The following is a 27,721-nucleotide window of genomic DNA, read 5'->3' as shown; positions in this document are numbered from 1 at the left end:
GGTCTTCAGCCTCTTTCAATAACAAAGACACTGCTTGAGTGCTTTGCAACGCACCCCACTACACACGCCTCGCGAAGAACGAAACTGAAACTGTAGAAAAAGATCCGTAGAAAGTTCGCTAGCTAACGCAATCCAATCCGAAGCCAGTACTTCCCATCAATCCCATGGTGGTTGAACGATCGCAGCGCCAGTTTCCTCTCTAGGTTATTGTATGAAACTCTATGGCTAGAAACAGATGGAATGTAGATGCACGCCGCACAACTTACTAACGCGATAGCGTTACAACTGGTTTTGGCGTGGGTGTCGGCGTCGTTGGTTGTGTGAAAAATGAAGGTTCATCGTCAGCGAAAAACACAGAAAGATGCAAATAAAATAAATAATGAAAATCTTTGGTTCAAGCGAGAATCAAACCCAGGCATTCTGCGTGGCAAAGAAGTGTTCTACCAGAGAGCTATGCTATTGCTTGAAACTACTGCAAAAAAAACACTATATTGCCATACAGGCTCCTTTCTTTCTATGTTTCCTGTTACCAGCCCATTGCACTTGTAGCTCTTGCCTTGCGCAAAGCGCGCCAGAATGTCTGGGAAGGTTCCAGATCGAGTAGATCATTTTTTAAGATTGTGCACATGACGCGAATAATCAAGATTATTCCAGAGCTTGCGCAACCACCAGTGATAAGGTTGGAAGGTTGGATGCGTGACGTATAAAAGACGGCGCATGCCAGCGATTTTCAGTTTTTTCGACAACCGACGCTCTGTTCGCTGCTATCAGTGTATAGTGTGTATTGCTGTAGTTTGACTTTCCGTTTCCCGGCCACAAGTTCGGCCAAATAAAGAGTTTCATCTTCAACACGCCGACTGCTGCCTTCGTCGACGTCACGACTCTGTGACAATATGAGTGTCATGTAGCGGGAGGAGTCTCTTTTATGCTTGTAATATTGCGTGGCAGAAGCGTAGAATCACGGCAGGCGTCAAAACATGTGAATTGCGAGACGAGTGGTGTTTTAAGGGTCCACCCGTTACGAATCACTCAGACATATTTAATCATCATCAGCTGCAAAAGCATCATCAAAAAGTGAGCAGCTGTGAAGGTTCACGTGTTGCGCTACGGACGCATAGTGGGCCCTTCGCTGATTCACAAAAGGAAGAGTTACGGCTTAGTGGGCACTTCGCAACTGTACTCGCAGTAGGCATTCTAAGATGGTTTTAAACGTTCAGTTTTGCGCGCACAGAAGCGCTTTTCCTTGCGGCACGGTTGAGGCATTCACCATAAACCGAAGAGGCTAGCAAATGAGAAAGCCCGGGGCCTGATTATGCTATCGCGTTCTACTCTTGAAGGCGAAGCTCAAGCGTCCTCCGTGTGTTTGACAAGCTGTTGAGATTCAATTGGCGTGGCACTTTGGTTGAACCATTCTTTGCCAGGGAGAAATAAAAGCGACGTCTTTCACACTGCATGTTGCGTTAATTTATGACCCCCCTTCCCCCCTCTTTTTTTGACTGCGAGGGCTCCCTCATCACTTCCGCCGGTCCACCAGGGGTTCTGGCAACATCCATGGCTGAGAACAACTGCGCTAGACTATAGCTTGCTGAGTGACAGGCGTATCTAATTATGTAAGCGTTTATGTGTCACATCCAGCTCTAGAACTCTAACAAATGATATTATCACGCGCGTTTATTGCTTTATCTTGATGTATTCGGGTTTCATACACAGAAACTGTTAGCAACGCTCGGCGCAGACCGCGCCGCAATGTTTGGGAAGCTTCGCGATTGTTTGAGATCATTGTGTGAAGATTACGCGCAGTACGCGAGCAGTCGCGATTATTCGAGAGCTTACGCGAGCACCAGTGATAACGCTGGAAGGTTCGATAACTGATGTATAAAAAGGGTGTGTTTCACCGGTGATCAGATTACCGACGGCCGGCGCTCTGTTCGCCGCTATCAGTGCAAAGCGTATATTGCGTGTACATTGACTTTTCGTTAGCCATTCTGCCCTTGCGCATTGGCGGCTTGCAAATTTCCTGGGTCCACTAGCTCCTTGGTTTCCAGAGAGAGAGAGAGAGGTTTATTTATAGAAAGGCAGAGAGGTCGGGCTGAGCGATATTATGCTGTAGCCTGCTACTCTACACCGGGGGTGGGGAAAGGGGAGAAAAAAGAATGATGGATGACGATGGTAAGTAAGAGAGGTGAGTATGTACAGTCCCGTCTAGGTGGTGCTGTGCTATAGCCGCGCATCCAGTCCAGTCCTTGGTTTCCAAATTTTTTTTTCCAAATTTTAAAGCTATCTAGTGTTTCGTCGGAGTTGGGATGTGTGCCTGTGACTTCTACTGCTTGTACTTTAACAAACAGGGCGTGGTCGCCCGTGCTCGCGCGCTTACCTCTTGAAGAGGGAGGTTTGTACGAGTGAAAAAACAGCGCTAAAAAGACTGGACAAGAAAGGACATGTAACCACGGCATTGCGGGCGTTATGATGGCGGTCAGACAGGGCGGTGCTCTAATGACCACATGCGCGAGCATTCGAACAATGTTCAGAAACAAGCTACAGATAGTTATCTCTTCATTTTAACAATGGCGGTTGCTATCTATCTTTTAAACACACCAATTCCCTATCAAACTACCATGACGAACGCGCGCGTGTCATTTCACAAGCTTAGCACATCCACAACAGCGGCGAGGCATGTGTAAGCCTCCCCCCTCGATTTCCCTCCTTCCGAAGGAGATAGAATTTATGTCCCATTGATGGCCTTACTGCCTTTGCGCAGGCTGTGTCTTCAATTTTCTGTAGTTTCATTGCGATAGTGGTGAAGTATATTTATGCTGACAGAAGGAATGAAACACATTTGATTATTATTCAGCGTCATGGCCTCGTGTCCTTTCTGGTCCCGTCTTTTTAGCGCTGTTTGTCACTGGTAATCATGAACCAACCAGCCCAAATGCGTACCCTACTACAGAGGTTTGTACATTTTGCGCTTTCACCGCTAACTTTGCGTTGAAGCTGTGACCACAGGAAGGACACGTCGCTCGCTGCGGTGGCCGCGTTTGCGAAAGGAGTGAGCTGCTAGCTAGAAGAGCCAATGTTGTAACAACTATGACAGCTGGTCGTCGAGCTCGTTGTGCAGCTGGAGTTTTTCAGTGTGACTGCAGCGCCAGAACGCACAGCAAAAACAATATTGAGACGGGTCCGGACAAAATGGCACGTGATGCGCGCATCTCCCTCCCCGCATGAGTGGGCAGACTGTGGCCAGTCTGGAGGGGAGATGCGTGCGCACTACTGTTTTCTGCGTGCCCGTAGTGAGGAATGTAAGCAAACTCTGGAGGGGTCACTGCTAGCAATGCAGGTCCCTCTGGTCAGTGGACGGTGCCTTGTGTGCGTTCTCTTCACGCGTCCTGTTTTATGTCTGAGCAGTGCGTTGAAAGTGTCGAGCTGTGACAGTTGTTAGTTCGCGCTAGTCCCGTCTTTGTTCTTTTCGTGCATCTTTTGTGCTTGAGCAGCGCGGAGCAAGTTTCGGAGCTGCTTGCCGTCCTTCGTGACACCCCAATTTGTTGCTATCGTATTCATTGCTTCGCCCTTGCGAAACTGTGACATTTTTTTCCATAGATTTGATAGCGAAAGAAATCAAAGAAACAAGAATTATGTTTGCGTTTCTTAGCTTGCTCTTCTCGACGCACGGTGACGTCATGTCGCGAAGAGGTCATCCAGACGCGTTCCATTCCTCGGAGCACGGATGCTCGATGTTGTCTTCCAAGCTGTCAGCGTTATCTAGGATGCTGTCTAGGGTTGGAACACAACCTCAGATTGCAACAGTGAAGATACTGCTCTTGATCCGAGATAGAGAACGCGTGTCCAAGCCAACCGTGCAGCCGCTGGCTAGAGCATTTGGAGGCTAGAAGAGGATACACGTCAGCGCATCTCTGAGCAAACTACAACCGTAGGAGCAGCGGTTGTTAGGTTGCTCGGTGAAGCATCGCAATCCGGCCGTTTCCTGCACCTTTCGGGTTGTTTATAGGATTCCCCTCTCCTGCTTCAAGGCGTACATAGACCAGTCTGGTAAATGCATTATGGAATTATTTAGCCAGCACAATACCTTAAAGGGACCGCCAACGTGACGTGTTTCAGCGCATGGGAAGTCGTGTGCGTGTAACCCTTTTTTTTCATTAACACAGTGATCATGATGAAGCACAAAGATAAAATGGCTTGTGAACTCGCGGAAGCGTTCTTCGTCGAAAGTATGGGGGAAGACTGCATATCTAGATTGCGAGATATGGACAATTAGCCAGGGCTTAAAGCCTCCCTTGATTGGAGGGGGGCCCTCATAAAGCACACACACACACACACACACACATATATATATATATATATATATATATATATATATATATATATATATATATATATATATATATATATATATATATATATATATATAAAGATCACCTAGCAGCGATCTTTTCGCAGCAAAACCGATGCTGCTGCGGTCTCAGCGGCTCTGCAACGCGCAGATCATGGGTAGTTGGAACGCAGTGCGAACTAGCATACCGAAGAATAAACGCAGGATTCCTAGACCTATCGGTCCAGATCCGCTTTTGTCGTCGTGTTATCCAATTTTGGGCAAACATGTGACCGTATTAAACGCATGAAAATGCATTATTTCCAAGGGGTGTTTACCTGGACTAAAAACAAACACGTATTAGGCTGAAAAACGTAATGTGCAGAATCGTATCAACGAGATTCCACTGCATATATATATATATATATATATATATATATATATATATATATATATATATATATATATATATATATATATATGCTATAGATTAAGCGTTAAGAGACGGGTGTTTGCGATGATCACAGTGCACTGAAGCCAGCTGTCTCTAGAACTGAACAAGTGCTTATGAGGTCTATACAAATAAATATACCATTCCGAGTGTATTGCGGGCATTTATTCAACGTGTCAATCGAATCAAGCAATAAATGAATTATTTCGGGAACAATTTTTCAAAAATAACTCTGGATGTAAAGGCGTAAGACATTTTGAGCTCAAAGTAAGCAACATTAGTTGACTCACTGCATTCAGAATCTCAGGCACGACAATGCTATATTTTATTTTCACTACCACTTGCCTAATAAATTAGGCATAATACATGCGTCCTTGCAATTACAACATACTTTTCGTTCACAACTAAAAGTATGAAAATTGAGTGGCAAACTAAACAATCCAAGGTAAACCATTACTGATTCATGAGCAGGTACCTTCAGGCTCAGGTGCCTCGTGAAACAGTATGCTGTGCCAAGACGATCTGTCGAACAGGTTGGTGACCCGTTGTTTCAGGAGACGTTGCCCGTGGTGTTCACTGTCTCAGTGATTTACATTCAGCAGTACGACGATACCTGTTTTCTTCTGTTTTGCTGACGCCCCTTCAACCAAATATTCGCGAATAAATCATTATTCGGAAAATTGCAGAGTATAATTACCCCGCAGAAAGCATTACTGCCAAAATATTCAACTCCACCACTTACCAAATGGGTGCCGCAGTGCCACCGTCGGACTGCCGAGGTGGGGCAGAGCCCCTCCTTGAAAAAATCACAGCATATCCACGTGGTGAATGATGATGAGGGGGGCGAAGCGAACTCGCGCTGCAGCACGGCGATGGCACTGGCACGAGCGTGGTCCTTCTTCATGGAAGATATTAAATGCGAAGCATTTCTTAGCGAACCTCTGGCACTTTGAGCGTTTCTATCTACGTATCTATCTATCTAGCTATCTAGCCGCCTACGTCTCGGCGCTCTCATGATCACCTCCTTAACTTGGTATAGACCAAAATTTGCATGGGAGGGTAAGAGGATTTGACGAATATGATTCTCGGGTCATGACATGCATAACGTGAAAATCTTGTCGCGTACGTCGCCAAACCCTTTCCCCTAGACACGTGAGGCACATACCCGTTTACCACGAGCCGCGGTGTACGGGTATGCGCCACAGGTGATTGACAGTTTATGTCTACCCAGGAACGGCGAGAACAGACATTGGTAACCTAAATGCTAGAGAGTTAAGTAAAACAAACATCGGCAGCGTTGACACAACGAATGGAAATAATGAAAATTAGGATCCCAGCAGGAATCGAACCCAAGCATTCTGCGTGGCAATCAGGTATTCTGCCACTGAGCCACGCCAGGTCTATAAATTGGTTTGGAAAAACAGCCTACGCAGGCGTAATATCGGTGCAACGTCAATTGTGGTTGTGGTGCTGGCTATCTATTTTGACAAGAAAGCAATAAACACTACATGATACTCTTACGATAAGTACTCCTACGATAGAGGCGTCATATCAGGTTAACGTCTGTAGTTCCAGTGTTGGCTCCGCTTTTATAGCAGTCTAATAAACATTACGTTTGTATTCCTATGATTCAGCAAGCTATATTTAAGCATTGCTCAACCCCGGAGGAATACATTAACGAATGTTACATATGATATCCACATCACCGCATCGTAAAGTGCACTTCATTCACCAGAACGACGAAGTGTCCTCTTCATTTCTTAAGAGGCTGGGCGATGGCCGCATGCTGACCGATGATGATGTCAGATTGATTGACAGCCATTTGTAGACTAGGCTACGTAGGCCACATACGCCCAGGTAGTCTACAAATACAACGCCATCCACTGATGTTGGTCTACGTAGCACTATCCAGGCCTACGAGCCTCGACGGCCTATGCCTCACCAACGCGAAGGGTGGCTTCAGGTTCCGACATGTCACCGACTCTGTCAACAGACAATTTGTCGACGAAATGACCGAGGCATCCACGAATTCCAACAGCTCTGCTATACCACATACTTCAATACATATGGACCCCTCTTCACCACGGTAACGACCGAATTCTATAACAAGTCATGACCAGCTGCTGGTGCTCACTGATCACGGTGATGATGCCCTTGTTCAAGAACTGTCAAGAACTTCTTGTACACATGCACACGGGTTCGTGAAACGCGCGTGCGTTCTCGGGACACGTATAAGCACTACATATCAGCTTACCGCTTCTGGTGTTGGTAATACCCACGTTGTCATTGGCAGCGTTACCCAACCGTAAACAACTGCTTATATAACACATATGCAGCTCTTCAACATATATATGTGTGCGTATAAGATATATACAAATCTTTAGCGTCATTTCGTAACGTGTCGCTCAGTAAAAAAAGTTACGCCACAGTCACCTACCCGCCGCATGCTTCGCATAACATGGACTCCCACGGTACGTGGGATCTGCCGAATTTTTGTGACTAGATTGTTTGAGAACCACAATCTGTTGCACACACCTCAACTATGGCCGAAGCTGTTATCAAGGAAATCCCGATGGAAGCGCGCGTCGGCGCCTTCGGGCAGAGCTCGCCTGATGCGTTTTGCAGCCACTTCACGTGCTCGCACAGCCTCGGGCTCTGCCTGCCGGTACGCGCGCTTTCTCGCCTCTTCACGGTCCTTCACATTTTGAAGATCCGATTCGCGCCGCAGCCGTGCAGCTTCGGCCTCGCGGGCTCGAACGGCGGGGTCTTCTTGCCGCAGCCGTGCAGCTTGTCGAGCAGCTTCGGCCTCGCGGGCTCGAACGGCGGGGTCTTCTCGCCGCAGCCGTGCAGCTTGTCGAGCAGCTTCGGCCTCGCGGGCTCGAACGGCGGAATCTGCTTCGCGGCGTCGACGTGCAGCTTCGGCCCCGCTGGCTCTTACCTCAGGATTCTGTCTGCGAGCGCGCGCTGCCGCTGCCTTCCGTGCCCTCCGTTCCGCAGCCTTGTCTTCCATCTGGCGACTCCGATCTAAAGAGAAAGCGTGCCAAGAGGGAGCCTCATGGCGCGTTACTTCTGAAATGTCTTCGGGCGTCGTTGAAAACACGAGACGTAGTAAAGAAGAAAGAACGCCACACAGGCGAACACGCACGAGAGTGTCACTCGTCAACGTCGTCTTCTTCTTTTGCTGCATACCAGAACGCGCGCAGTAAAGAAGAAAGAATGCCACACAGGCGAACACGCACGAGAGTCTCACTCGTCAACGTCGTCTTCTTCTACTGCATACCAGAACGCGCGCTTCTCACGAGCTAGAGGTGGCTTCTACAACGCTACAAACGGAGGATGGACAGACCCAGGGTATAAGGAGCTTCGCCCCTAAAATGGAGTGGGGACTAGGCCCCCACGGCCCCTCCTGACTTTCAGCCCTGCGCATAGCAATTTCTTTCCCGTGACGTAAAACACTGCGCACTCATGGTGTTGGTTTTTCGTGCGCTCGCTTTTGTTTCAATAAGCTTCAATTGTCAGACAGCGCTCGAACTGTGTCCTCGTCTTGCGTTTCCGTCGTGGTCGCACTGATTTTCCAAGTATGCACCGCATCTTTTGTTGCAAAGAGACGAGGTGCGGGAATCACGTAATCAGATCTCTCGATCGCGCTCCGAGATCAAAGTGAGAACGCCTCAGAGCGCTCTGAGTCGCAGCATGGTGCTCTGAAAGAACCAACCGAAAGAACCAACCGAACGTGACGGGCTTCGCCGCAACGCTAAAAAACGTCACAGTTTCACCGCAAGGGTGAAGCAAAGAATGCGATAGCAGCAAATTGTAGTGTTATACGAAGTGAGGCTGGAAGCTAACTGTTTTGTATCCAATATTGCGTAACTACAAAACGCTGGTGTAAGAGAATACGGCCGCTCCAGGGAGACATGCTCCCCGTATAGTCACTTCGCGTTGACAGCACAGCACGTAGAAGGGTATACGAGCCGCCCACTGTGATGGCTGTGGAGATAGAGCGCGCGCCAGCGATCCAGGCCGCGCCCTCCGGTTCGAAGTTCAAAGTTGCTCCTCGCGCGACACCCCCACCACCTCGAGTCTTTTTATGGTTGTTAAAGACGGCGGCGCGTTTCCTGTCTACTTCGACGGCAGGCCCCCCGAGTGTGGTGATGTTATCGCATGCACCCTCCGAGCGACGAAAATGGGCCGCGCTCGTTTGATCTCTACTTGGGCCGCGTTCGTCGCCCCCGCTCGCGCTCTTTTACTTGCGGTACAACATACGATGCGCGGGATATCTTTTCAATTTGGACTTCATACGTGATGGACATGACGGCGACGGCGACAGCAAAAACCCGTCGAGACTGTCCATATAATTACTATCGCAATAAAACGAACAGTTGAATGTACCATGTCTGTCTGGCTTTCTCTCTCACACACCACTGATGAAACGGACAGACAAGTAAGCCAAGGAAAGCATAGGGGCCATTATTTCTGCCTTCTTAACAATATTGTAATAATTATCGAAAGGTATTAAAGCGGACGAAAAATAACCCTTTTCGCCGGGGGGATCAGGACGCACAATCTTCTAATTACGTGTCCGATGCTCTACCACTTAAGCTACGATGGAGGGCGCTCCCTTGTCCACTCTCTCGTAGGGTATTTATGTGTACTTAACACTTGGTACTGTTAGCCAGCGTTACTCGTGGCCCAGGGGAAGATTGTGGAGTACTCTTTTTTGCCAGATGTTGTCACCGGGCACGTGGTCTTTGCACGAGGTGGCGGCTGACCAATAAGCCCTCACATGCTGCCCTAAGGCATCAAGCCTGCCGGAACCAAGCCCTCGCTCTTAAATTACTAAAGAAGGGGAACTTTCCGAGCGGTTCGTTTTCTGTGTTATACACAACTAATGAAACCGCGTATTTCGAAGGTTCAGGGTTCGGATCCGATCGACGGAAAGTGTGATTTTTCGTCCACGTTAATTCCTTTCAATTTAAAGGGACGGACAACCAATTTTCTCGACATATTTTTTTACGGCGCGACAGAAATCTCACCCTTCGCAGTGTTTGTAGCTGGAGTAGTTAGTCCCAAAAGCACGTAGTTATTTTTCAAGTAGTATTTTTAGATCTGAAAGGCTCTAAACATCGACGTACCTTTCCTCCAGCAACGCTGAGAATTGATAGCGATGCCGCCAGCCCATCGCGCGGTTTGTGAAAGCTGTCGTTGTTCTGCTTTCGCAGAAGTTCCTGTAACCATGCTTAACCACATTTATTTAGAGCGTTTCTATTCTTGAAAATAACAAGCTGTTACAATGAAATGATGTGACATTATACACTTTCCCTCTATTTGCAGTACGTTGTGTGCGCATGCGTCCAAGGTTGCCTGCGCCTGTGTCATGGGTGGCTTGTCCCGGTGTCGTTACTCTGTCGATGCACGAGCCAAGCCAAGTCATAGAAAACATCACTACGCATAGGTGCGGCCGCGCCGAGTAGCAGCGCGCGTCATTTCTGAGACGAAGTGTAGGTAGCAAAGCTATGTCGCTCCGAAATCTCAGCGACTTAAAAACTGCGTGCACGGTTGCATGAGCACGCTGAAAAGTTGCTCGAGACGCGCTGCTGAGCATGGTATCATTACGTCACGCGAAGGCAGCGCCACTTTATTGCATACTACTAACGGAGGCCTATATGCACATTTTATCGAGTAATACCTTTTAATATAAAGAAACGAACAATATTTCAATACGAACAAAAAAATCGTCGTCTGCGTAGAGCAATCAACGGTCACGTGGCAAGGTACATCGGATCGTTTATGTTTTTGCCGCTAGAGGCGGCACAGGTCGGTTTTCGAGACTTTCAATTAAGAAATAAAAATATAAATCTGCCCCTCACGAAAAAAAGACAGGGTTTGTTTGAGTCAATGCGACGGACAATCTTTCCATCAGTGGAGTGATCTCACTTCATGTTCTGGGCAGTTGTCGGTCCCTTTAAATAATAATCATTACACTACAGTTGAGAAACCACAAATGATATCCCCTATACTTTGCTTGGCTTACTTGTCTGTCGGTTTCATTAGGGGTGCGTGATACAGAAAACGAACCCGTCCGACAATGCCCCTTCGTTTGGATTCCTATCTATCTATCTATCTATCTATCTATCTATCTATCTATCTATCTATCTATCTATCTATCTATCTATCTATCTATCTATCTATCTATCTATCTATCTATCTATCTATCTATCTATCTATGTCTGTCTGTCTGTCTGTCTCTCTTACTGGCTGGCTGGCTGTCAAGCCACCTATGTATGAATGTTCTCATGGTCGCCTCCTTAATGTGGTAAATACTGGTATTGCCACGTGATTGATTCACGTATAACCATCAAGGAACGACAAGGGGCGTCAAAGGCGAATGTCACGGAACGGCGGTCGTCAAGCAGGCAAAATCCTGGCAAGCGCAAGGTCGGGTCACGTGGCTACCACTAATGTTGTGGCTTGCTTGCTTTACTGTTTCGTCGTCGTGTAATGTTTATTACAGTATAGACAAAACTGGCATTTGAGGGCGTCAGCGTGTGACGTACACGACTGAAAGGGATGACATCAATAACATGATATGCCTGTCATGTACGTTATGAAACCTTTCTCACAGTCACCTGTGGCTCAAGGGTGGACGTCTTTCTTGCCTTTCTTGGCTTTCACTCCCGCTTTCAATGGCCTTGATTATATTCACGGATCACAGGCTGTAAGTGTGGGTCATCCTGTGTTGTCAAGAAATAGGCATGTTGTCTTCATGGCATTTTTCTAGACTATTCAATAGAACTTTGTTACGAGTTCACATTTCAATGGCCCCGTTCTCGTACGCGAAAAATTCAGCGCTGATTCTTTCAGTGTTCAGAAATGCGTGCTCGAAGGCGCGCCGGCTTCGTGAAGATTTGTATGCGCGGTTTTCCAATAATTGATGTTTTTTTTTTGCAGGCTTGTCCGTGATCAGCCCGTTTCTGATATGCAAATATAATTCGTTATCGAGTTCTCTTGACATTTCTGGTTGCCACATTTCATCGTTTCCTGGATATGAACGCGTGACCTCACGTTCCGGCGCCGGCACCGGAACGCGAATCATAAGGCACGATGCCAACTGCGCAAGCACGCCCTCACGCCACGGCCGAAATCAATCAGAGTCGTTTAGCATCCGCCAGGGATATAAAGGACAGAAACAAACAATGACACAAAGAAAGAGAAAAGTGGTAGGTCAGGCATCCACACGCCAATGTTAGCCTACCCCCATTCCTTGATTAGGGAAGGGCTCCTGAATTTTCAAGCGAAGCCTGTATTTTTCACAGGCGGCTGCTGAGCCGATTCTGTAGCAAGCTATATGCCACCAAAGTTGAGGCATTTCCCGCACAGATCACATTCTGCATGGCTGTCGGCTACGCTCGTGGCTGCCATGAGAATGTAAGTGTATTTGTAATATATAATAATGATCTTTGCCCCATTCCAGATTGCTCCAAAACTAGTAATGTACGCGGACGATACTAACATCTTTTTTGAGGGTTCTCTTGTCGAGTTTGAAGGAAATGTGAATATTTTTTTTTAACCAGCTCTTATCATGGCTAAAGCTCTACAGCACTTAAACGCTAATAAGACAAGGTCATTACATGCTGTTTGACCCCGTGAATAAGCCAAGAAGTTTTAACATGAATATCACCTGCCAGGGCCACATACTGGCGCAGGTACTCTGAAGCTTCCATTTGTGAGGTTTCGAGAAGGCTTACGTTGGAATGAACATATAGAAAAGTTAACGGCATAATTAAATCGATGCAATGGTTGTTGACGGAGGTTAAACTCTTTCATAGCATTGCGGCTAAAAATACACTTTATTACGCTCTGTTCTACTCACAACTCTCTTATTCCGCAATTGTGTGGAGGACAACAACACTAATGAACTATTCCAAACTTGTTATTTTGCAAAAACTGGTCCTGAGAATCTTCAGAATTTTCATGGCCCCACACGTTACTAGCAGACAGAACCGGTATTTTTGAAGTACCTCACGCTCAAAGCCCGTCAAATTTATTATTTAAAATTATTTCAGTTTATGAAACGCAATAGACTTATGATTCGCGGGATCATCGGGGTTCTTTGTATTCTTTTCATATATATGCTACTAGGATTCCAAAGATTCAAATGATTTACGGACTGCACCACATATCATTTCAGGTGAACGTCTTTCAAAATAAAATCGCAATCTTCTAAATAAGAATAGCATAGTCTCCAAGCAAATGATCAGGGTGGCACTGATTAAAAGCAACATTCAATTTCAGTCTGTCTATGTTGAATCACATGTGTTTTTGCTGGTGCAAATGCTACACCATGTGACTATTCCTAAATGTATCTCTGTCTTTTTTCGCCAAGGACCTCGGTGTTTATTCGTTTTCTTTGGTTTATATAAGGGCGATGAGCGCTCACATCTAGTATTTTACTAGTATGTTTAACGTTGCAAGTGTTGTAGTGTATTATATGCATACCACCAATAATGCTTTGTTATTACTAAATGCGCAACAGTATTTTGCACATGCTCCTTTTTTTTATTTCTGTCTGATTCTCATTATATGTATTTACAAATTGTTTATGATGACCTGCGTGCCGCACTGCATTTGTAGCAAAGGCTTTTTGCCAGGCTCCTAAGCTTTCTGGTCTTGCTTCATTTGCTGTTCTACAGAAATAAATAAATAAATAAATAATAAATAAATAAATGTTGATGTAATAATTATTTAAGTATTAATCATTATTTAAATATATAATAATTTACTTCGTACAAGTTAGCCCAGCAAATACTTCATCATCAATTTGGCGCCTTGGCTGCTGCAGTTTTCAATGTCACAACAATGTGACAGCATAGCCCTTTATTTTTCTGTCTTGCCAGTGTAGCAGACAACGTCGCTTGCCCCGCTACGGTGGTCTAGTGCTAATGGCGCTCGACGGCTGACCCGAAGGTCGTGGGATCGAGTTCCGGTCGCGGCGGCTGCATTTTCGATGGAGGCGAAAATGTTTGAGGCCCGTGTACTTAGACTGAGGTGCACGTTATAGAACCCCAGGTGGTCGAAATTTCCAGAGCCCTCCACTACGGCGTCCCTCATAATCATATCGTGGTTTTGGGACGTTAAACCGCACATATTATTATTAATTAAGAGAATGTTGCCATTAGTGAACACTTCATAATCATCACTTGCTGTCCTAACATCATTGAGGCGAAAGACGTCCCAGCTGACCCCTCAAAGTTCATAAAAAAGGCCCTGATAGGGCTCCTCGGTCACTGTAATTCAAATTACACATGTACACAAACAAACGTGAGCTTCAGTCGATGTCCGCCTTTTCTTGCGCCCGCTGTTCCTACAGTCGTGTATTCCAAAAAACCCAACTCACGTTTCCTTTAACTCACGTTTCCTTCACGTTTCCTTCATTCAAACAAAAGACAACGAAGGTTAGAAAGGTGTAGAGGACCTTATTTGCAGATTCTAACTGTATTTGTCCTGTAGCTCAACAGAACAAATGTCTTATAACACCACGGAATGAAAACAAAAGACAACGAAGGTTAGAAAGGTCTAGAGGACCTTATTTGCAGATTCTAACTGCATTATAGCAATTATGGCATCAACTGAAAGCAATTAAAATTATTAAAATGAACTTCCGGAGGGTAGGAACCGAACCTGCCAATCCCGCCTCTTTCGTTTATTCATAGCGGGGGTCTCGTTCCTGCAGACATGATGCGTAGGTAGTACGCAAGGGTTTATTGGTAAGCTTTCAGCTCGTAATGAGATCATGTACTATTTGACGCCACCTGGCAAGAAAAGCGTGTTCCACACTCGCTGTCACGGCTGCGCGTGGCGCTGGCTAACATTGCCAGGATTACATAGACGTAAATACCCAATAAAGTGGGCGGGAAACATCCCGCCACTGTAACGTAAATGGTAAAGCATCGGACGCGCTGTGCGAAAGTAGTAGGTTTGGTTCCTGCCTGCGGCAAGTGGAGATTGCGTCCACTTTAATTCCTTCCAGTTTATTTCGTAATAATTATACTACAGTTAAAAGCTACAAATAATGTCTCCTGTACCTTCCCAAGCTTCCGTCTAACAAAGCAACGAACCCTCGATCGACCCCCTCTCTTAGTTTAAACTACTACCGCTACTTTTAAATCAGACAGGAAAGGAAAGTTTACTGTGGAGTAACCCATAAACTTGGTACTTTTTCAAGCAGAGCTTAAGTTTGGTTGAACTGGTGCTTCGTCTATGGTTGTTGAAAGCAGAGCTAAAACGTAGGTGTCGACACATAGGCGGCCCAACGTGCGGCTGCGTCCTTTATAATAATTTCGAACACAACATCGCGTCGTAAAACAATGAGATATTTTCGATTACAATGAGTCTCTTATCTCTTCCTTCATTGCAGTTCAGACGCTGCGAGGTGCTTGAGATACGCAGCATCAGTCAACGCTATCGGTGTCTACCCTCGCAAGTTTACATTTCCGTCACATGAAGATACATCTGACTACGAGTATGAGGAATCATACGAGAATTAGGTACGTCACAACGAACTATAATGAAGCCAACCACATGGATATTGGAAACGTCAACAGTGGTGTTTCTTCACTGCAACATTTTAGCTTGAACGTTTTTCTAATTTTTCTAACAAAATAACACTGTAGGTGAGCGCAGTAAGACGTTTCTTGCGTTTACCTTATATTTGCTCATAATGTGCTCTGTAATAAAGTTGCGGTTGGTCTTTTTCTTTATTTTCGTGAAACGTGCCACTTCTGTTACGTATCTCCTAGACTTTCTTAACCTGTCAATCACCCTTCTCTCATGATATGGTCTTGTCTTTATTCATGTGTGATGAACCTCTAAATAGTGAAAATGCGACACAAATGCTTACGAGCAACGACCGAGCGATACACATTCTCGTACTCATTAATATAGGCCAATTGCCACGCGGAAATACGCGATGTCCACAAGGGTGACGGCTTGAAACCTAACATCTGCGCTAAACAACGCATTAACTTTTGCTGTCATTGTCTTACTGACTTTGTCGAAATGCTTACGAAGATTAGAATAACAGACAGCTGAGCTAGTTGGGAAGTATTCATTCTAAAAAGACAGGGCGTGCAGACATGGACACAAGAAAGAAGTCAGGACACCGAACACGCCGACTAACAACTGAAGAGACGCAGAACGGCTGAAAAGAAAGAAGGCACGAAAACTTATCTGCGCATGCCCATGCAGCAGGCGAACCTATCAATCCGGCACGCGTGGCGGTCTACGAGGAAGATAACTGTTAAGGCATTTGATTTCATCTTTATGCAAGTTAATCGACGATTGGCTCACCCATGCGCTACCACTATTCTCGCGGGCGTGCGAACAGAGAACGGAAGATGACGTACAAGATGGAATGGCCCTAAGTAGACAATAGTGCTGTGACGTCGCTCCTCTACGTAGACGACTGTGCTCTAACGTCGCCAACAGTAGAACGTGACGCTGCGATAATTATTTGACACGACGTGTATTTTGTGTAATTTGATGCTTGAACCATAGAGTTTCTTACAAAAATACCTAGAGGGATATATGGCGCCACAGTCTATGCGAATTTATTAAGGACCGCCGTTGGAGCGCTGGGAATGACGGTATATGTGCCTGCGAGGCTTGTGTTGGCTGGTGTTGTTCGAGGCTTCGGCTCAAAAGCGGATACGACTGCGCAAATAAAGCTTCTCTAAAACAAAACTTTTATCGGCGGATCTCATTTACGCGTATTATATTTTAAAATAAACGGCCACTCACCTTGACGGCATAACCAAACGGCGAAAGAAAGAAACAGACGACGAGCAAACGACGAACCCAAGGACAAACCACGCGAAGAACAGTGGCAGAGGGAACACTGCACGCCTTTGTCGTCTGCCCGCCAAGTTTAGCAGCCGTTGGTTACTTTTTATGCTTTGTAAAACTATACGTCGACGCAGATGTTTCCAGTGTTAAATAAAACTCGTTTTTCTGCAATAATAAAAAAAGAAAAAGCTCACTGCGTGCTCCTTCAGTAAGAAATCAACCACTTCGACGCAAGGAATGCGTTGAAGCCAGACGTGTCTTCGAGGTTTCTGGGCTCTACGTGAAGGATACGAATCCGAGTCAAGTTCGAAGCTCACATATCCCGGCATTCCCATGCGTCCAACAGCTCGCAGCGCCACTTTTCCCTCTAGGTAAGTGTAGGAAACTCTATGAACAGATGAATAAAACTTGAGAGCAATAATAAAACACACAAACGGACTGTGTGCGTTTTTTTAATTATTACAGTAAATCGCAGCGTGATGCGAGACTAACGCCACCCCTTACAAAGAAACTATCGTGCACTAGAAAAATTTCCTAGTGACGCGTCCAGGAGAGAGGGACAATAGGCCGGTTGAAGCAAACGCCAGTAGACGCCACTGGTGGCATTGCTGCGCTTTTTTCTAGCCGCCGAGCGAGTTCCCACCGGTTTGGGCCGGTTCAGACGCGCTTTGCGGTTGCTTGCTGGTGTGCGTCCCCCGCGACGCTACGTTCAGCATGGTAGTTCTTGTGAAAAAAAATGGTGGATGACTTCTTTTTTAGGGGCGAAGCTCCTTAAGACGGCACCCGCTCGTCCCTCGTAGTCGTAGTCGTAGTAGTCGTAGTGCGTAACCAGTTTTACGCTTTGACCTCCAAGGTGGTGCCGGTGGGAGATTTTTCCTGTGCGTTGTTGAACAATAAAACATTCGCAGCGTGCGCGTTAACTAAAAGCCGAATTCTTCTGTCTCTCATTCCCCATTAGCAGCCATTGGCATGTTCCAGTAGGAAACGTTACTAGAAGTAGAAGTGTAAGTGTTAGCTAAAAGCCGACTTCTTCTGTCTCTCATTCCCATTAGCAGCCATTGTTTACCTCCAAGGTAGTGCCTGGTGAGATTTCTCCTGTGCGTGATTAAACAATAAAAATTTTGTTCAAAACGCCGTTGACTGATGAAATAAACCAACGAAAGACGCCAGATGTTTTCTAAAAGCAAAACGAAAGAACGCCAGATGTTTCTAAAGCAAAACGAAAAGACGCCAGCTGCTTAACGAAAGACGCCAGATGTTTTCTAAAGCAATGGTTTTCTAAACAATGAAAATTGACAGCGTACATGTAAAATTAAAGTGAGCTGCAAGTCGTCATAACTCATCGAACCTTTAGTATCAACGCGCCCGATCTCACGTCGGTGATGATGTACTGGGCAGAATTCACGGAAGATTCACGGTTTACCGATGAACCTTCGCAGCTTCGCCCACTCATCATCATTCACTCCGTGGATATGCTGTGATTTTTTTCTCTCTGGCGCTTTATGTCGGACGCTTTCGTGTAGTCTCATTACACGCCGTGAAATAGGGTAAGTAAACGCCGGAATGATTTCATTTAGCTGCGTTTCTGTAACCTACAATAAAGTGCGAGATGTCTACCACTGTCAATATGGGTCCGTTGAGGCCGTTATTTAATTGTGCGCCTTCTGGCAGCGTAGCGTAGATGTTGCTGCACACGTTTGTGTAGTTTGTGAAAAGCACGCGATATAATTGTTGCGCAAGATATTGTACAATAGAATCAAAACAGGCAAAGATACTCCTATGCTCGGTTTGTGCAAATGGATTATAAGAAGAATGCGAATACATACTGCTGCAGGCGATGTCCCAAATGCAATGAATCCGCCGGTCTGCGGCATATACGCTAGCAGACGACGTTGTCGATACTGGTGTGTTGATGTGGTTTTCGCAAAATTTCTTTAGAAATGCAGTCTTTTTGTGCAGCATTAAAAGAATCCGGCGCTTAAAGAACGCCTGCAAACACGGACAAGGACAACGTTCAACACAGCGGTAGAGACAGCGGCCGGTCTACAAGAGAAAGGCATAGTGGCGGCGCCTGGCGGCGTCTACACAAAGGGGCACGCGCGCTCCTTCTCAGACACGTGACAAGGAAATTATTCTCGTACACTATAAAATTTTCTACCGCGTTTCAGTGCTCACTAGCCTCATTCATCCTCCCGCGTCTAACCAGATGCTCATGTAGGAAAGAAGATTTTCAAGAGCTTGCTTTTCTTGGTTATACACAATATTAATGAGAACTAATAGACAATAAGGCCAAGTAAAGTAGAGCGAATGTTATTTGTAATAATTGGTCTATAGATGTGTACAAAGTAAAGTGTACGAAAAGATAAGTTGCCGCCGGCAGGGACCGAACCTGCCAACTTCGAATAACGCGTCCGATGCTCTACTACTGAGCTACGGCGGCGGTCATCCTCCCTTCCACTTTATGGGGTACCCAGGCAGCACACAACGTAGAGCCGATATTGGTTTTACGGCGGCTATGCGAGGCCCAATATCGGCCCAGTGTTGCCGGCATTGAGCCATTGTTGGCGGAGCCGCTGAATTTGGCCGGCAATGCTGGGCCGGTTTTGCCACCTTTCATCGAATATTGGGTTTTCACCGGCAATATTGGGCATGGTTTGCCGCCGTCCGCCGAGATCGGCTGAGCCAATGGCTTTCATCGGCAAACATACCGCCAGTTTTGCCGGTCTTCAGCCTATGTCGGCAGAGCCGTTTGTTTTCGCCGGCTAATATTGGGCCACTTTTGCCGTTCTTCAGCCGACTTTCGATTTCAGCATCTAATATCGGGCCAATATTGCCGTCCTTAAGACAGTGCAGAGCTCAGGGACTCTCTATTGTCGGGTATAGTCGACCCCTTATTGCCGCCCGTTTGCGCTCGACCTGATAATTAAGATGCGATCGAGATAACCATTACCGAAATTACATTAATTTATTCTATGTACCAAACAAACATCGAGCGTGCTACGTACAAGTTTCATTGCCGGAACATCACGCGTGCACGCTTCTGAGTAGTTTTAAATGCGAAGCATTTCTTAGCGAACCTCTGGCACTTTGAGCGTTTCTATATACGTATCTATCTATCTATCTATCTATCTAGCCGCCTACGTCTGGGTACCCTGGTGTAGACCAAAATTTGCATGGGAGGGTAAGGGGATTTGACGAATATGACTGCCGGGTCATGACATAAATAACGTTAAAATCCTGTCGCGTGCGTCGTCAAACCCTTTCCACTAGACACGTGTGGCACATACGCGTTTACCACGGGCCGCGTCGTACGGGTATGCGCCACAGGTGATCGACAGTTTATGTCCACCAACGAACAGCGAGAACAGACATTAGTAACGTAAATGCTAGAGAGTTAAGTAAAACCAACATCGGCAGCGTTGACTCAACGAATGGAAATAATGAAAGTTAGGATCTCAGCAGGAATCGAACCTAAGCATTCCGCGTGGCAATTAGGTATTCTACCACTGAGCCACACCAGGTCTATAAATGGGTTTGGAAAAACGGCCCACGCAGGCGTAATATCGGTGCAACGTCAATTGTGGTTGTGGTGCTGGCTATCTAATTTTACAAGAAAGCAATAAACACTACATGATACCCCTACGATGTGTACTCCTACGATACGGGCGCCATATCAGGTTGACGTCTGTAGTTCCAGAGTTGGCTTAGATTTTATAGGAGTCTAAAAAACATTACGTTTGTATTACTATGATTCAGCAAGCTATATTGAAGCATTGCTCGACCCCGCAGGAATATAATGACGAAAGTTACATATGATATCCACATCACCGCGTCGTAAAGTGCACTTCGTCCACCAGAACGATGAAGTGTCCTTTTCATTTCTTAAGAGGCTGGGCGACGGCCTCATGCTGACCGAGGATGATGTCAGATTGATTGACAGCCATTTGTAGACTAGGCTACGCAAGCCACATACGCCCAGGTAGTCTACGAATAGGACAAACACCATCCACTGATGTTGGTCTACCTAGCACTATCCAGGCCTACCAGCCTCGACGGCCTATGCCTCACCAACGCGAAAGGTGGCTTCAGGTTCTGACATGTCGCCGGCTCCTACGACAGTCAATTTGTCGACGAAGTGACCGAGGCATCCACGAATTCCAACAGCTGTACTATACCACATACTTCAATACACATGGACCCCTCTTCACCACGATCACGACCGGATCCTATAACAAGTCATGACCAGCTGCTGGTGCTCACTGATCACGGTGATGATGCCCTTGTTCAAGAACTGTCAAGAACTTCTTGCACATATGCACACGGCTTCGTGAAACGCGCGTGCGTTCTCGGGACACGTATAAGCACTACATATCAGCTTACCGCTTCTGGTGTTGGTAATACCCACGTTGTCATTGGCATAGTTACCCAACCGTAAACAACTGCTTATATAACACATATGCAGCTCTTAAACATATATATGTGTGCGTATATAATATATAGAAATCTTTAGCGTCATTTTGTAACCTGTCGTCAGTAAAAAAATGCCAGGCCTGCGCTGAAACCGCAGCACAGTCACAGCGAAAGCTGGAAGAGCGGCGTTTCTAGAGCCCGTTAAGCTCTCTTGGGGCTACAATACAAGTACACTAGAAAGGTACCCACTACGCCATAAATCACAATTTTTGTGAAGTTAGGAAGCACCTGCTAAGCCATTGTTCGTCATTCTGCGGAGAAGCGAGGCACCAGCTACACATCTGTAAGGCGTTATGTGCACTTTGTTTACGCGACGACTCATGACGATGAAGAATAATGGCTCAGCACTTTGTAATGGGTTGGAATCTTTAAACGGCCCACCAATTATGTTTTTTGCATTGGTTGACGCCCGATCGCTATACCCCTCTCCCGTCATGCTGTATAACATACGTTGACGTGGGAGAGAGACCGGGGGGGGGGGGGCGAAGAACTTTACTGAGACCCAGAGGAAATGGATAATGCACTTATGGGCTTCCTTGGCAACCAATACAAGTGCACTTGCGAGGAACTCACTACGCTATAAATCATTGTAATTTTACTGAGACCCCGAGGAAGTGGATCATGCGCTTATGGGCTTTCTTGGCAACCAATTCAAGTGCACTTGCGAGGAACCCACTACGCTATAAATCATTGTAGTTTTTGAGAAGTAGGGCAGCAGGCACTGTGCCATTTTTCGTCATTCTACGGAGAGCGTTGGTACCTGCTAAACCCATGTGAGGCATTTTGCGCACTTTGTTGATGCTGTGCCTGATGACGATGAAGAATTATGGCAGAGTCCTTTGTAATGGATTGGAAGCATTCAACAACCTACTCGTTGCGCAATTCGCATTGTGTGACGCCTGGTTACAGAATTCGCGTTGTGCGACGCTTGGTGCTTATTTTACTCTTCTACCACGCTATATTGCATATGCTAATGTGGTTCCTTCCCGACATGAAGCCTGTATAGGACCTTTTTGCAAAGCAGTCTCAAGCACCGGCATGGCTCAGAGGGGGGCGATGGAGAAAGGGCGGTTTGCCCCCCCATTCGCGAACACGTTGCTACGCCACTGACGTCTTTCTTCGTAATTTCGTTCAGGCGACGATAATCGACGCAGAAAGGTAGGGTCCAATGCTTACTCTTCACTAAAACCCCGGGAGGCGCCCACTGAGTCATTGACGGCTGGATAAAGCCGTCGCGTAGCATTTCGTGGACTTGTTTCTTAACGGCTTCACGTTCTCGCGTCGAAACTCGGCACGGGCTCTGACGGAGCGGACGGGCATAGTCTTTGCTTATAATGCAGTGTTCGGAAACGGGACTTTTTCGAATTAACGACAACGACGCGAAGCAGTCTTTGTACTGTCGGAGCAGGGCTTTCAATTTTTTCTTGGGTACATCGCTTGTGCGATTCAGCTCACAGCTCAATCCTGCCACTCGGTGGCATTGTAACGTGAGCCCTGTGAGACCAGCTGCGGTTCGGTACCAGGAGCCAGCCGGCGAGAGACGCATATGGATTCCCGTGAGGAGGAGAGCACTACCTTCCGGCGTAGGCGCCGAAAAGTTCATAAAGTTTTTCATTTATTCAATGTCCTTCGGCAAGACCAAACGCGGTGGGCGGGAGCGATTCTTGCAGTGGGCGTCTGCCAATCAAATTGATTCACATGCGATCTCGGGTTCAAACTTAAGGTTCTGAGAAGCCCCAGTTGAACTCGTAACTGTCATAGTGTCGGTGTGCCTGTTAAGCATCGGATGCGGGGGACACAAACTATCAGGATCTTCGCATGAAAAAAATGTGGTCATCTTGCACTAGTGATAAAAGACAGTAGCCATCAGTGGAGAATGTGATCACCTAGGTTCGTCCATCTTTTTACGTGGCTCCACATCGACTCACTCTGCTCAGGCCGCTTTCGAGTGAAGAGCGCGTGAGCTCGCTATCGATTGTCATGGTGTTATTTAACTTTTACTGAATGAGTAAGTTGTTACTAAAGGCGCTAATTATTGCTTGGTTTTGCTATGGTCTTTGTTAACGTCGTCTTAATTAGCTCGGACTTATTTGCACGATCTTAAGGAGCAGAGTTTATTCCCGCGATGTAACTCACCATAAAATTCAAAACGTCGCATTTGACATCATCAACGACCGCAGAACTCGCCGCCATCCGTGCAGTACTGCAATTTGTAATAGACCCTTTTCGTAAAAGGGCGCCCCAAGCGCCCTTCCCGCGAACTACTCCTATCCACCATGTTTAGGGCGCCGCATCAGACGACACTGTCTGCGACTAGGGTGGCTACCTACTGCGATTGCCGGTGCGCGACGATTAGTTAGCGCGGCAGTCTGCCCGCGCGTTGTGAATTGTGCCGGAAACGTGTTGCTGAAGATGGTTGAAGGTGCTGTGTTCCGTTGTGTCACCGTGCGAGGCTACCGCGACGAGAACAGAAAAGTATACGTGCGACAGACCGATGTAAAGAAACACACGTGTCACATATCTGCGCACAGCGCATGTGTCAAGTCATTATGGTCGTGGAAGCGCTAAGCCGTGTAGGCATGCTGTGAATATTTATGTAAAATGCTCGCCCCCGCGATGGATGACGCGGTATCGACCATCGTGAGCGCGTTGCAGTGGCTTCCGTACTTGACCCTGGCGACGTAGAATTCCGACATCGCCAGCTTAGTGGCCAAATGGGAAGTACGTCGCTGGCAGCGCGGTTAAGAGTCACGAAGCGTGCGGAATGAAACTCGCAGTCTGTTGGTGTAGCCGGTGCATGGAGTCAGGGCACGATAGCGAAAGCAGCGATGACGCCAAGTCACCGTAGTATATCCGTATTTTGCCAAACAGAAGGCCGCTGCTGGCAGCCAAGTTGTTGTGATGCCTCGGCGGTCCAGACTACACTCAGTTTCACACATCAAGCGCACCACTGTTGAACCTGTGCAAGCGGTCGGCAAAATATATAAATCCGCGTGTCTGCTTTCTGTGGTTTGCGCGGTTGTGAATGCTCGCGTGAGGCGAGCAAGAGCCTCCGCGTGAGGCCTCGATCGCAACGGCTACAAATGAAATACTGAAACAACTAAGCGTCAGGTGAGTACATTAAAAGCCGCATAACGGAGTTTGTTTATAATTAGGGCACAAAGAATGTATTACTCAGTCTTAAAAAAATTACACCATTTCCCGCTATATGGGACCTTGAGGCGATGCGAAGCCGGAGCACTTGCACGATCGCGTTCCGTTGGCGTTCGTGGGGCATGCTACCGACCTCGCGTCGTGGAATGCGAAAAAGAACGCTACGCCCGTCTTCTCTTCCCTCTAGCCTGGCCGTTAATTCTCACAAGGCGAGCGGGGAACGCGATCGACAGGCGTGCGAGATGGGGGCAGCGTAGGAGAGGAGAGAGAGGGGGAGGGGACGCGCTGGTGCTCATCGCGGCGTTGCGCAGGAGAATTTCGGCATGTCTAGCCCGCGTTTCAGAGCAAGAGTGGAAAGGTGGAGGGAGAGAGAATGTGGAGAGGGGAAAGTGGAGGATTGGTGAGGGGGAGGGAAAGTGGAGAGGGGAAGGGGAGAAGAGGAAAGGAGAGGGTGAGTGGAGAGGGTATGCGCATGCGCAGTAAGGGTGGTCACGCCGCACACCACCACCACCGGATTGAACTCCGCCATAAGATACTTCGCATCTAATAAAACTAAATCACAGTGTGGCGGTAAAGACACTGAACTACTTGTTAGCGCAAGCGCATTTGTTTTTCTAAGTATCGACAATAGAGAGTTTGAGAATTGGGGTCACAAGAAGCTTGGGTACCAAGGAGCTTGCGAGCTACCAGGGCGCATGCGCAGAACCCAAGCTACTCTTGGGCTTTTGTGCTCGCGTTGGCCCAAGACGCAAGAATCGAAAACTATACTCACAGACAACATTTCTTGGCAATGACGCGAAGGCTACACAGCCACAATGAACGTATTCTACCGCTCATGAATGTAATCCCACCACCGCGTCCATATTTTCTGCGTGAGATATATAAAATACTCCTTCATTTTCTACATGTAGCTTTTTGAGGCGGAACGCAGCACACACAAGCGAGATATTTGCCTTTCTTTTACTTCACACGTTGTCACTTTGCGTATTTGCATGCGTGAAAAAGTCGCGCCTTTAACCCGTACCTTTGACGCTAAGTAGCGTTTGCGTCGAAATGCAACTGTAGCCATCACTTTGCACGACGTGACGAGACGCTCGCCAAACCGGACTACTTTGCGTAGCAGTACATGTGCAGACGCTCCGCCCCCGTAGCTTTCCCTTCATTGCCAAGAAAAGTTGTCCGCGAGTATAGCGTGGGTCCCCAGGACGTCTTGGGTCACCGTGAGACTATGCAGAAGCCGTGCGGGTCACGGCGCTGTATGGCCCGCGTCTCGCATGGTTTTAATTTCGCCACGTGTGGCGCCCCGTGCGTTTGCGCCAACGCAGCTTGCGTTTGACCCAATTTTCAAACTCTGCAGATCCTCCGAACGCAAGAGCAGCCTACCCAACGCAGCTTGGTGACACAATGTCTTGGGTCCCCAATTCTCAAACTCTTTAATGGAGAGTCAGATGCTCTTAGATATTTCTTTTCTTTTAAACTGCGGCGCTTGTAGTGACCTCCAGCATTTCCTGCCATACGGGGGCGTCTGATGCAAGGTGTGCCTGGTGTGCCTGGAGTGCCGGGTGTTTTTTTTTTTCTTCCACATCAAGAGTGGGTACAGAAAAGGGCCACTTTGCCGTGCGCGTCTCAAGGACATTTTTCAAATTGAAAGAAAAGTAGGAGCGTTGCGTGATAGAAAACATGCTCAAGCTCCTGCGACGTTTGCTTACCACCAGTGGTAAATGGTGTATATAAATAGCTCGTGCTTATTAGATTTGAAAGCATCTGATGCTCTGGGCAGTGTCCGTTCTGCGGCGTGCGCACCCATATTGCGCATGCGCGAACTCTCCCCCCTCTCCTCACGTGAGCACGAGGAGGTGAGAAGAGGTGGCGTGAGCGCTGCCTCCTCTTCGTTTCTCCTCTCCCGTTTCTCTCTCTCCGCCACAGCTGTGCCCTCGTATAATATGCGGCGCGCTCGCTCCCGTTGCACTCTCCTTCGCAACGGCGCTATGGACGCTCGCGAAGCTGAACGTAAACGGCAACGCCGGCAAACGTTGCACACTCCTTGACAGCGGCACTATGGATGCTCGCGAAGCTGAACGTGAACGGCAACACCGGTAAGCGAATCTCGAATTTGCGAGGCTGCGAATATGGAACACTCTTTTTTGTGCCTGTCGGCGTCACGTAGCACGTCACTTTTTTTACGAGCCGGCAGCTGACCAATAATCTCTGGCATACTTGTACTTATCACTTATGGAAGTGGTGTTCCACACTCGCCGCCATGGCTGCGATCGGCGCTGACTAACACTCCTAGGTTAAGATGCCCATTATGTACCCCATAAAGTGGAGGAGAGGATGACCGCCGCCGTAGCTCAGTGGTAGAGCATCGGAGGTGTTATTCGAAGGTCGCAGGTTCGGTCCCTGCCGGTGGCAATTTAACTTTTCGTCCACGTACTTTCCTCACATTTATATTCTAAGTACTACAAATAACACGTCCTATACTTTCTTTGGCAATATTGTCTGTTAGTTCTCATTATTAAAGTTTGTATGGACATTTGAAGGATCCGTACAATGCGAAGGAGAGAAATTGAAGCGTGCTGCTGCTCACACCTGTGTAGTTCGGACAAGCGGCGTTGACGCAGAGGTGTCTCGCTGTATCAAAATATCCTGGGATCTCGACAGCATTGGTACCTACAATAGGCGACTATCAGAACGATGTTCTGAAGCAATTCATCGAAGCAGTACATTACAAGAAAGGAAGATACGAAGTTCCACTTCTTGGCTGCGGCTTACTACGATTACAGCGAACACCCGAGCAGTTGCTGAGCACCGAGTTTACTATGGTGCTCAAGCAAATGAAAAATACGACAATGCGATCAGGCAATACGAAGCTGACGGACGTGCCTAAAGAAGTCCTTTAGAAAAACGATCCAGGCGGCAAGTTCTGCTACATGCCTCATGGATGACTTCTATGTCGATGAACTTGTCACTGGGTTGTCATCGTCACAGGAAGCTTTTCGAACGTTTTAAAAAGCAAATACTACCGTTATCAGCGCCGGAATGAAACTGCTCGAAGGGTAGACTTTTGACAACACCATGCAACAAATAATCAAACAAGGTTTAGTGACGCATTTGGAAGCGGGTTCTACAAAACTCCTTGGCCTCTTGCGGCACATGAATAAGGCCAGAGTTCGAATGAACATTTAGTCCACTCCAATGTTTTTTCAACATAAGGAAGATTCCCATAAGAATTGTGCTTCAGACAACTTCTAGTATTTGCGATTCTCAGAGGAGCCTATCTAGCTGTCCACACCTGAAAGTCTGGAAGACCCCAGAAGACATAACATTTCTCCTTTCGTGGGTTGACAGGCAGCTGTATCGTATCACTTATGGAAGTGGTGGCTGCGTGAATATTTACTTCTACGTCATAGTCGTAATTCCAAATAGGTAGGAAGTAACCGGGGTATTGAACATGGAGATGCAGTGATTGTCCACAATGATAA

General features: G+C 47.0%; 1 protein-coding gene and 1 non-coding gene across 2 annotated transcripts in view; both read left to right on the top strand.

Annotated features, from left to right (window-relative positions):
• LOC119402989 (A disintegrin and metalloproteinase with thrombospondin motifs 16) overlaps positions 1-15,532 on the top strand; it is a 56,313-nt gene extending 40,781 nt beyond the window's left edge. Inside the window, exon 9 of the mRNA XM_037669977.2 lies at positions 15,190-15,532. Within this exon, the coding sequence (XP_037525905.1) occupies positions 15,190-15,319 (130 nt within the window). The 3' untranslated portion in view covers positions 15,320-15,532. The remainder of the gene's footprint in view (positions 1-15,189) is intronic.
• Positions 15,533-26,579: 11,047 nt separating this feature from the next.
• On the top strand, positions 26,580-26,651 carry Trnat-ugu (transfer RNA threonine (anticodon UGU)). The gene has a single exon. It is a non-coding gene; the product is annotated as a tRNA-Thr (tRNA).
• Positions 26,652-27,721: the final 1,070 nt, after the last annotated feature.

This window comes from Rhipicephalus sanguineus, chromosome 8 (assembly GCF_013339695.2).
Source record: "Rhipicephalus sanguineus isolate Rsan-2018 chromosome 8, BIME_Rsan_1.4, whole genome shotgun sequence".
In the NCBI taxonomy this organism is placed as follows: domain Eukaryota; kingdom Metazoa; phylum Arthropoda; class Arachnida; order Ixodida; family Ixodidae; genus Rhipicephalus; species Rhipicephalus sanguineus.
This window is presented reverse-complemented; position numbering and strand designations above follow the sequence as displayed.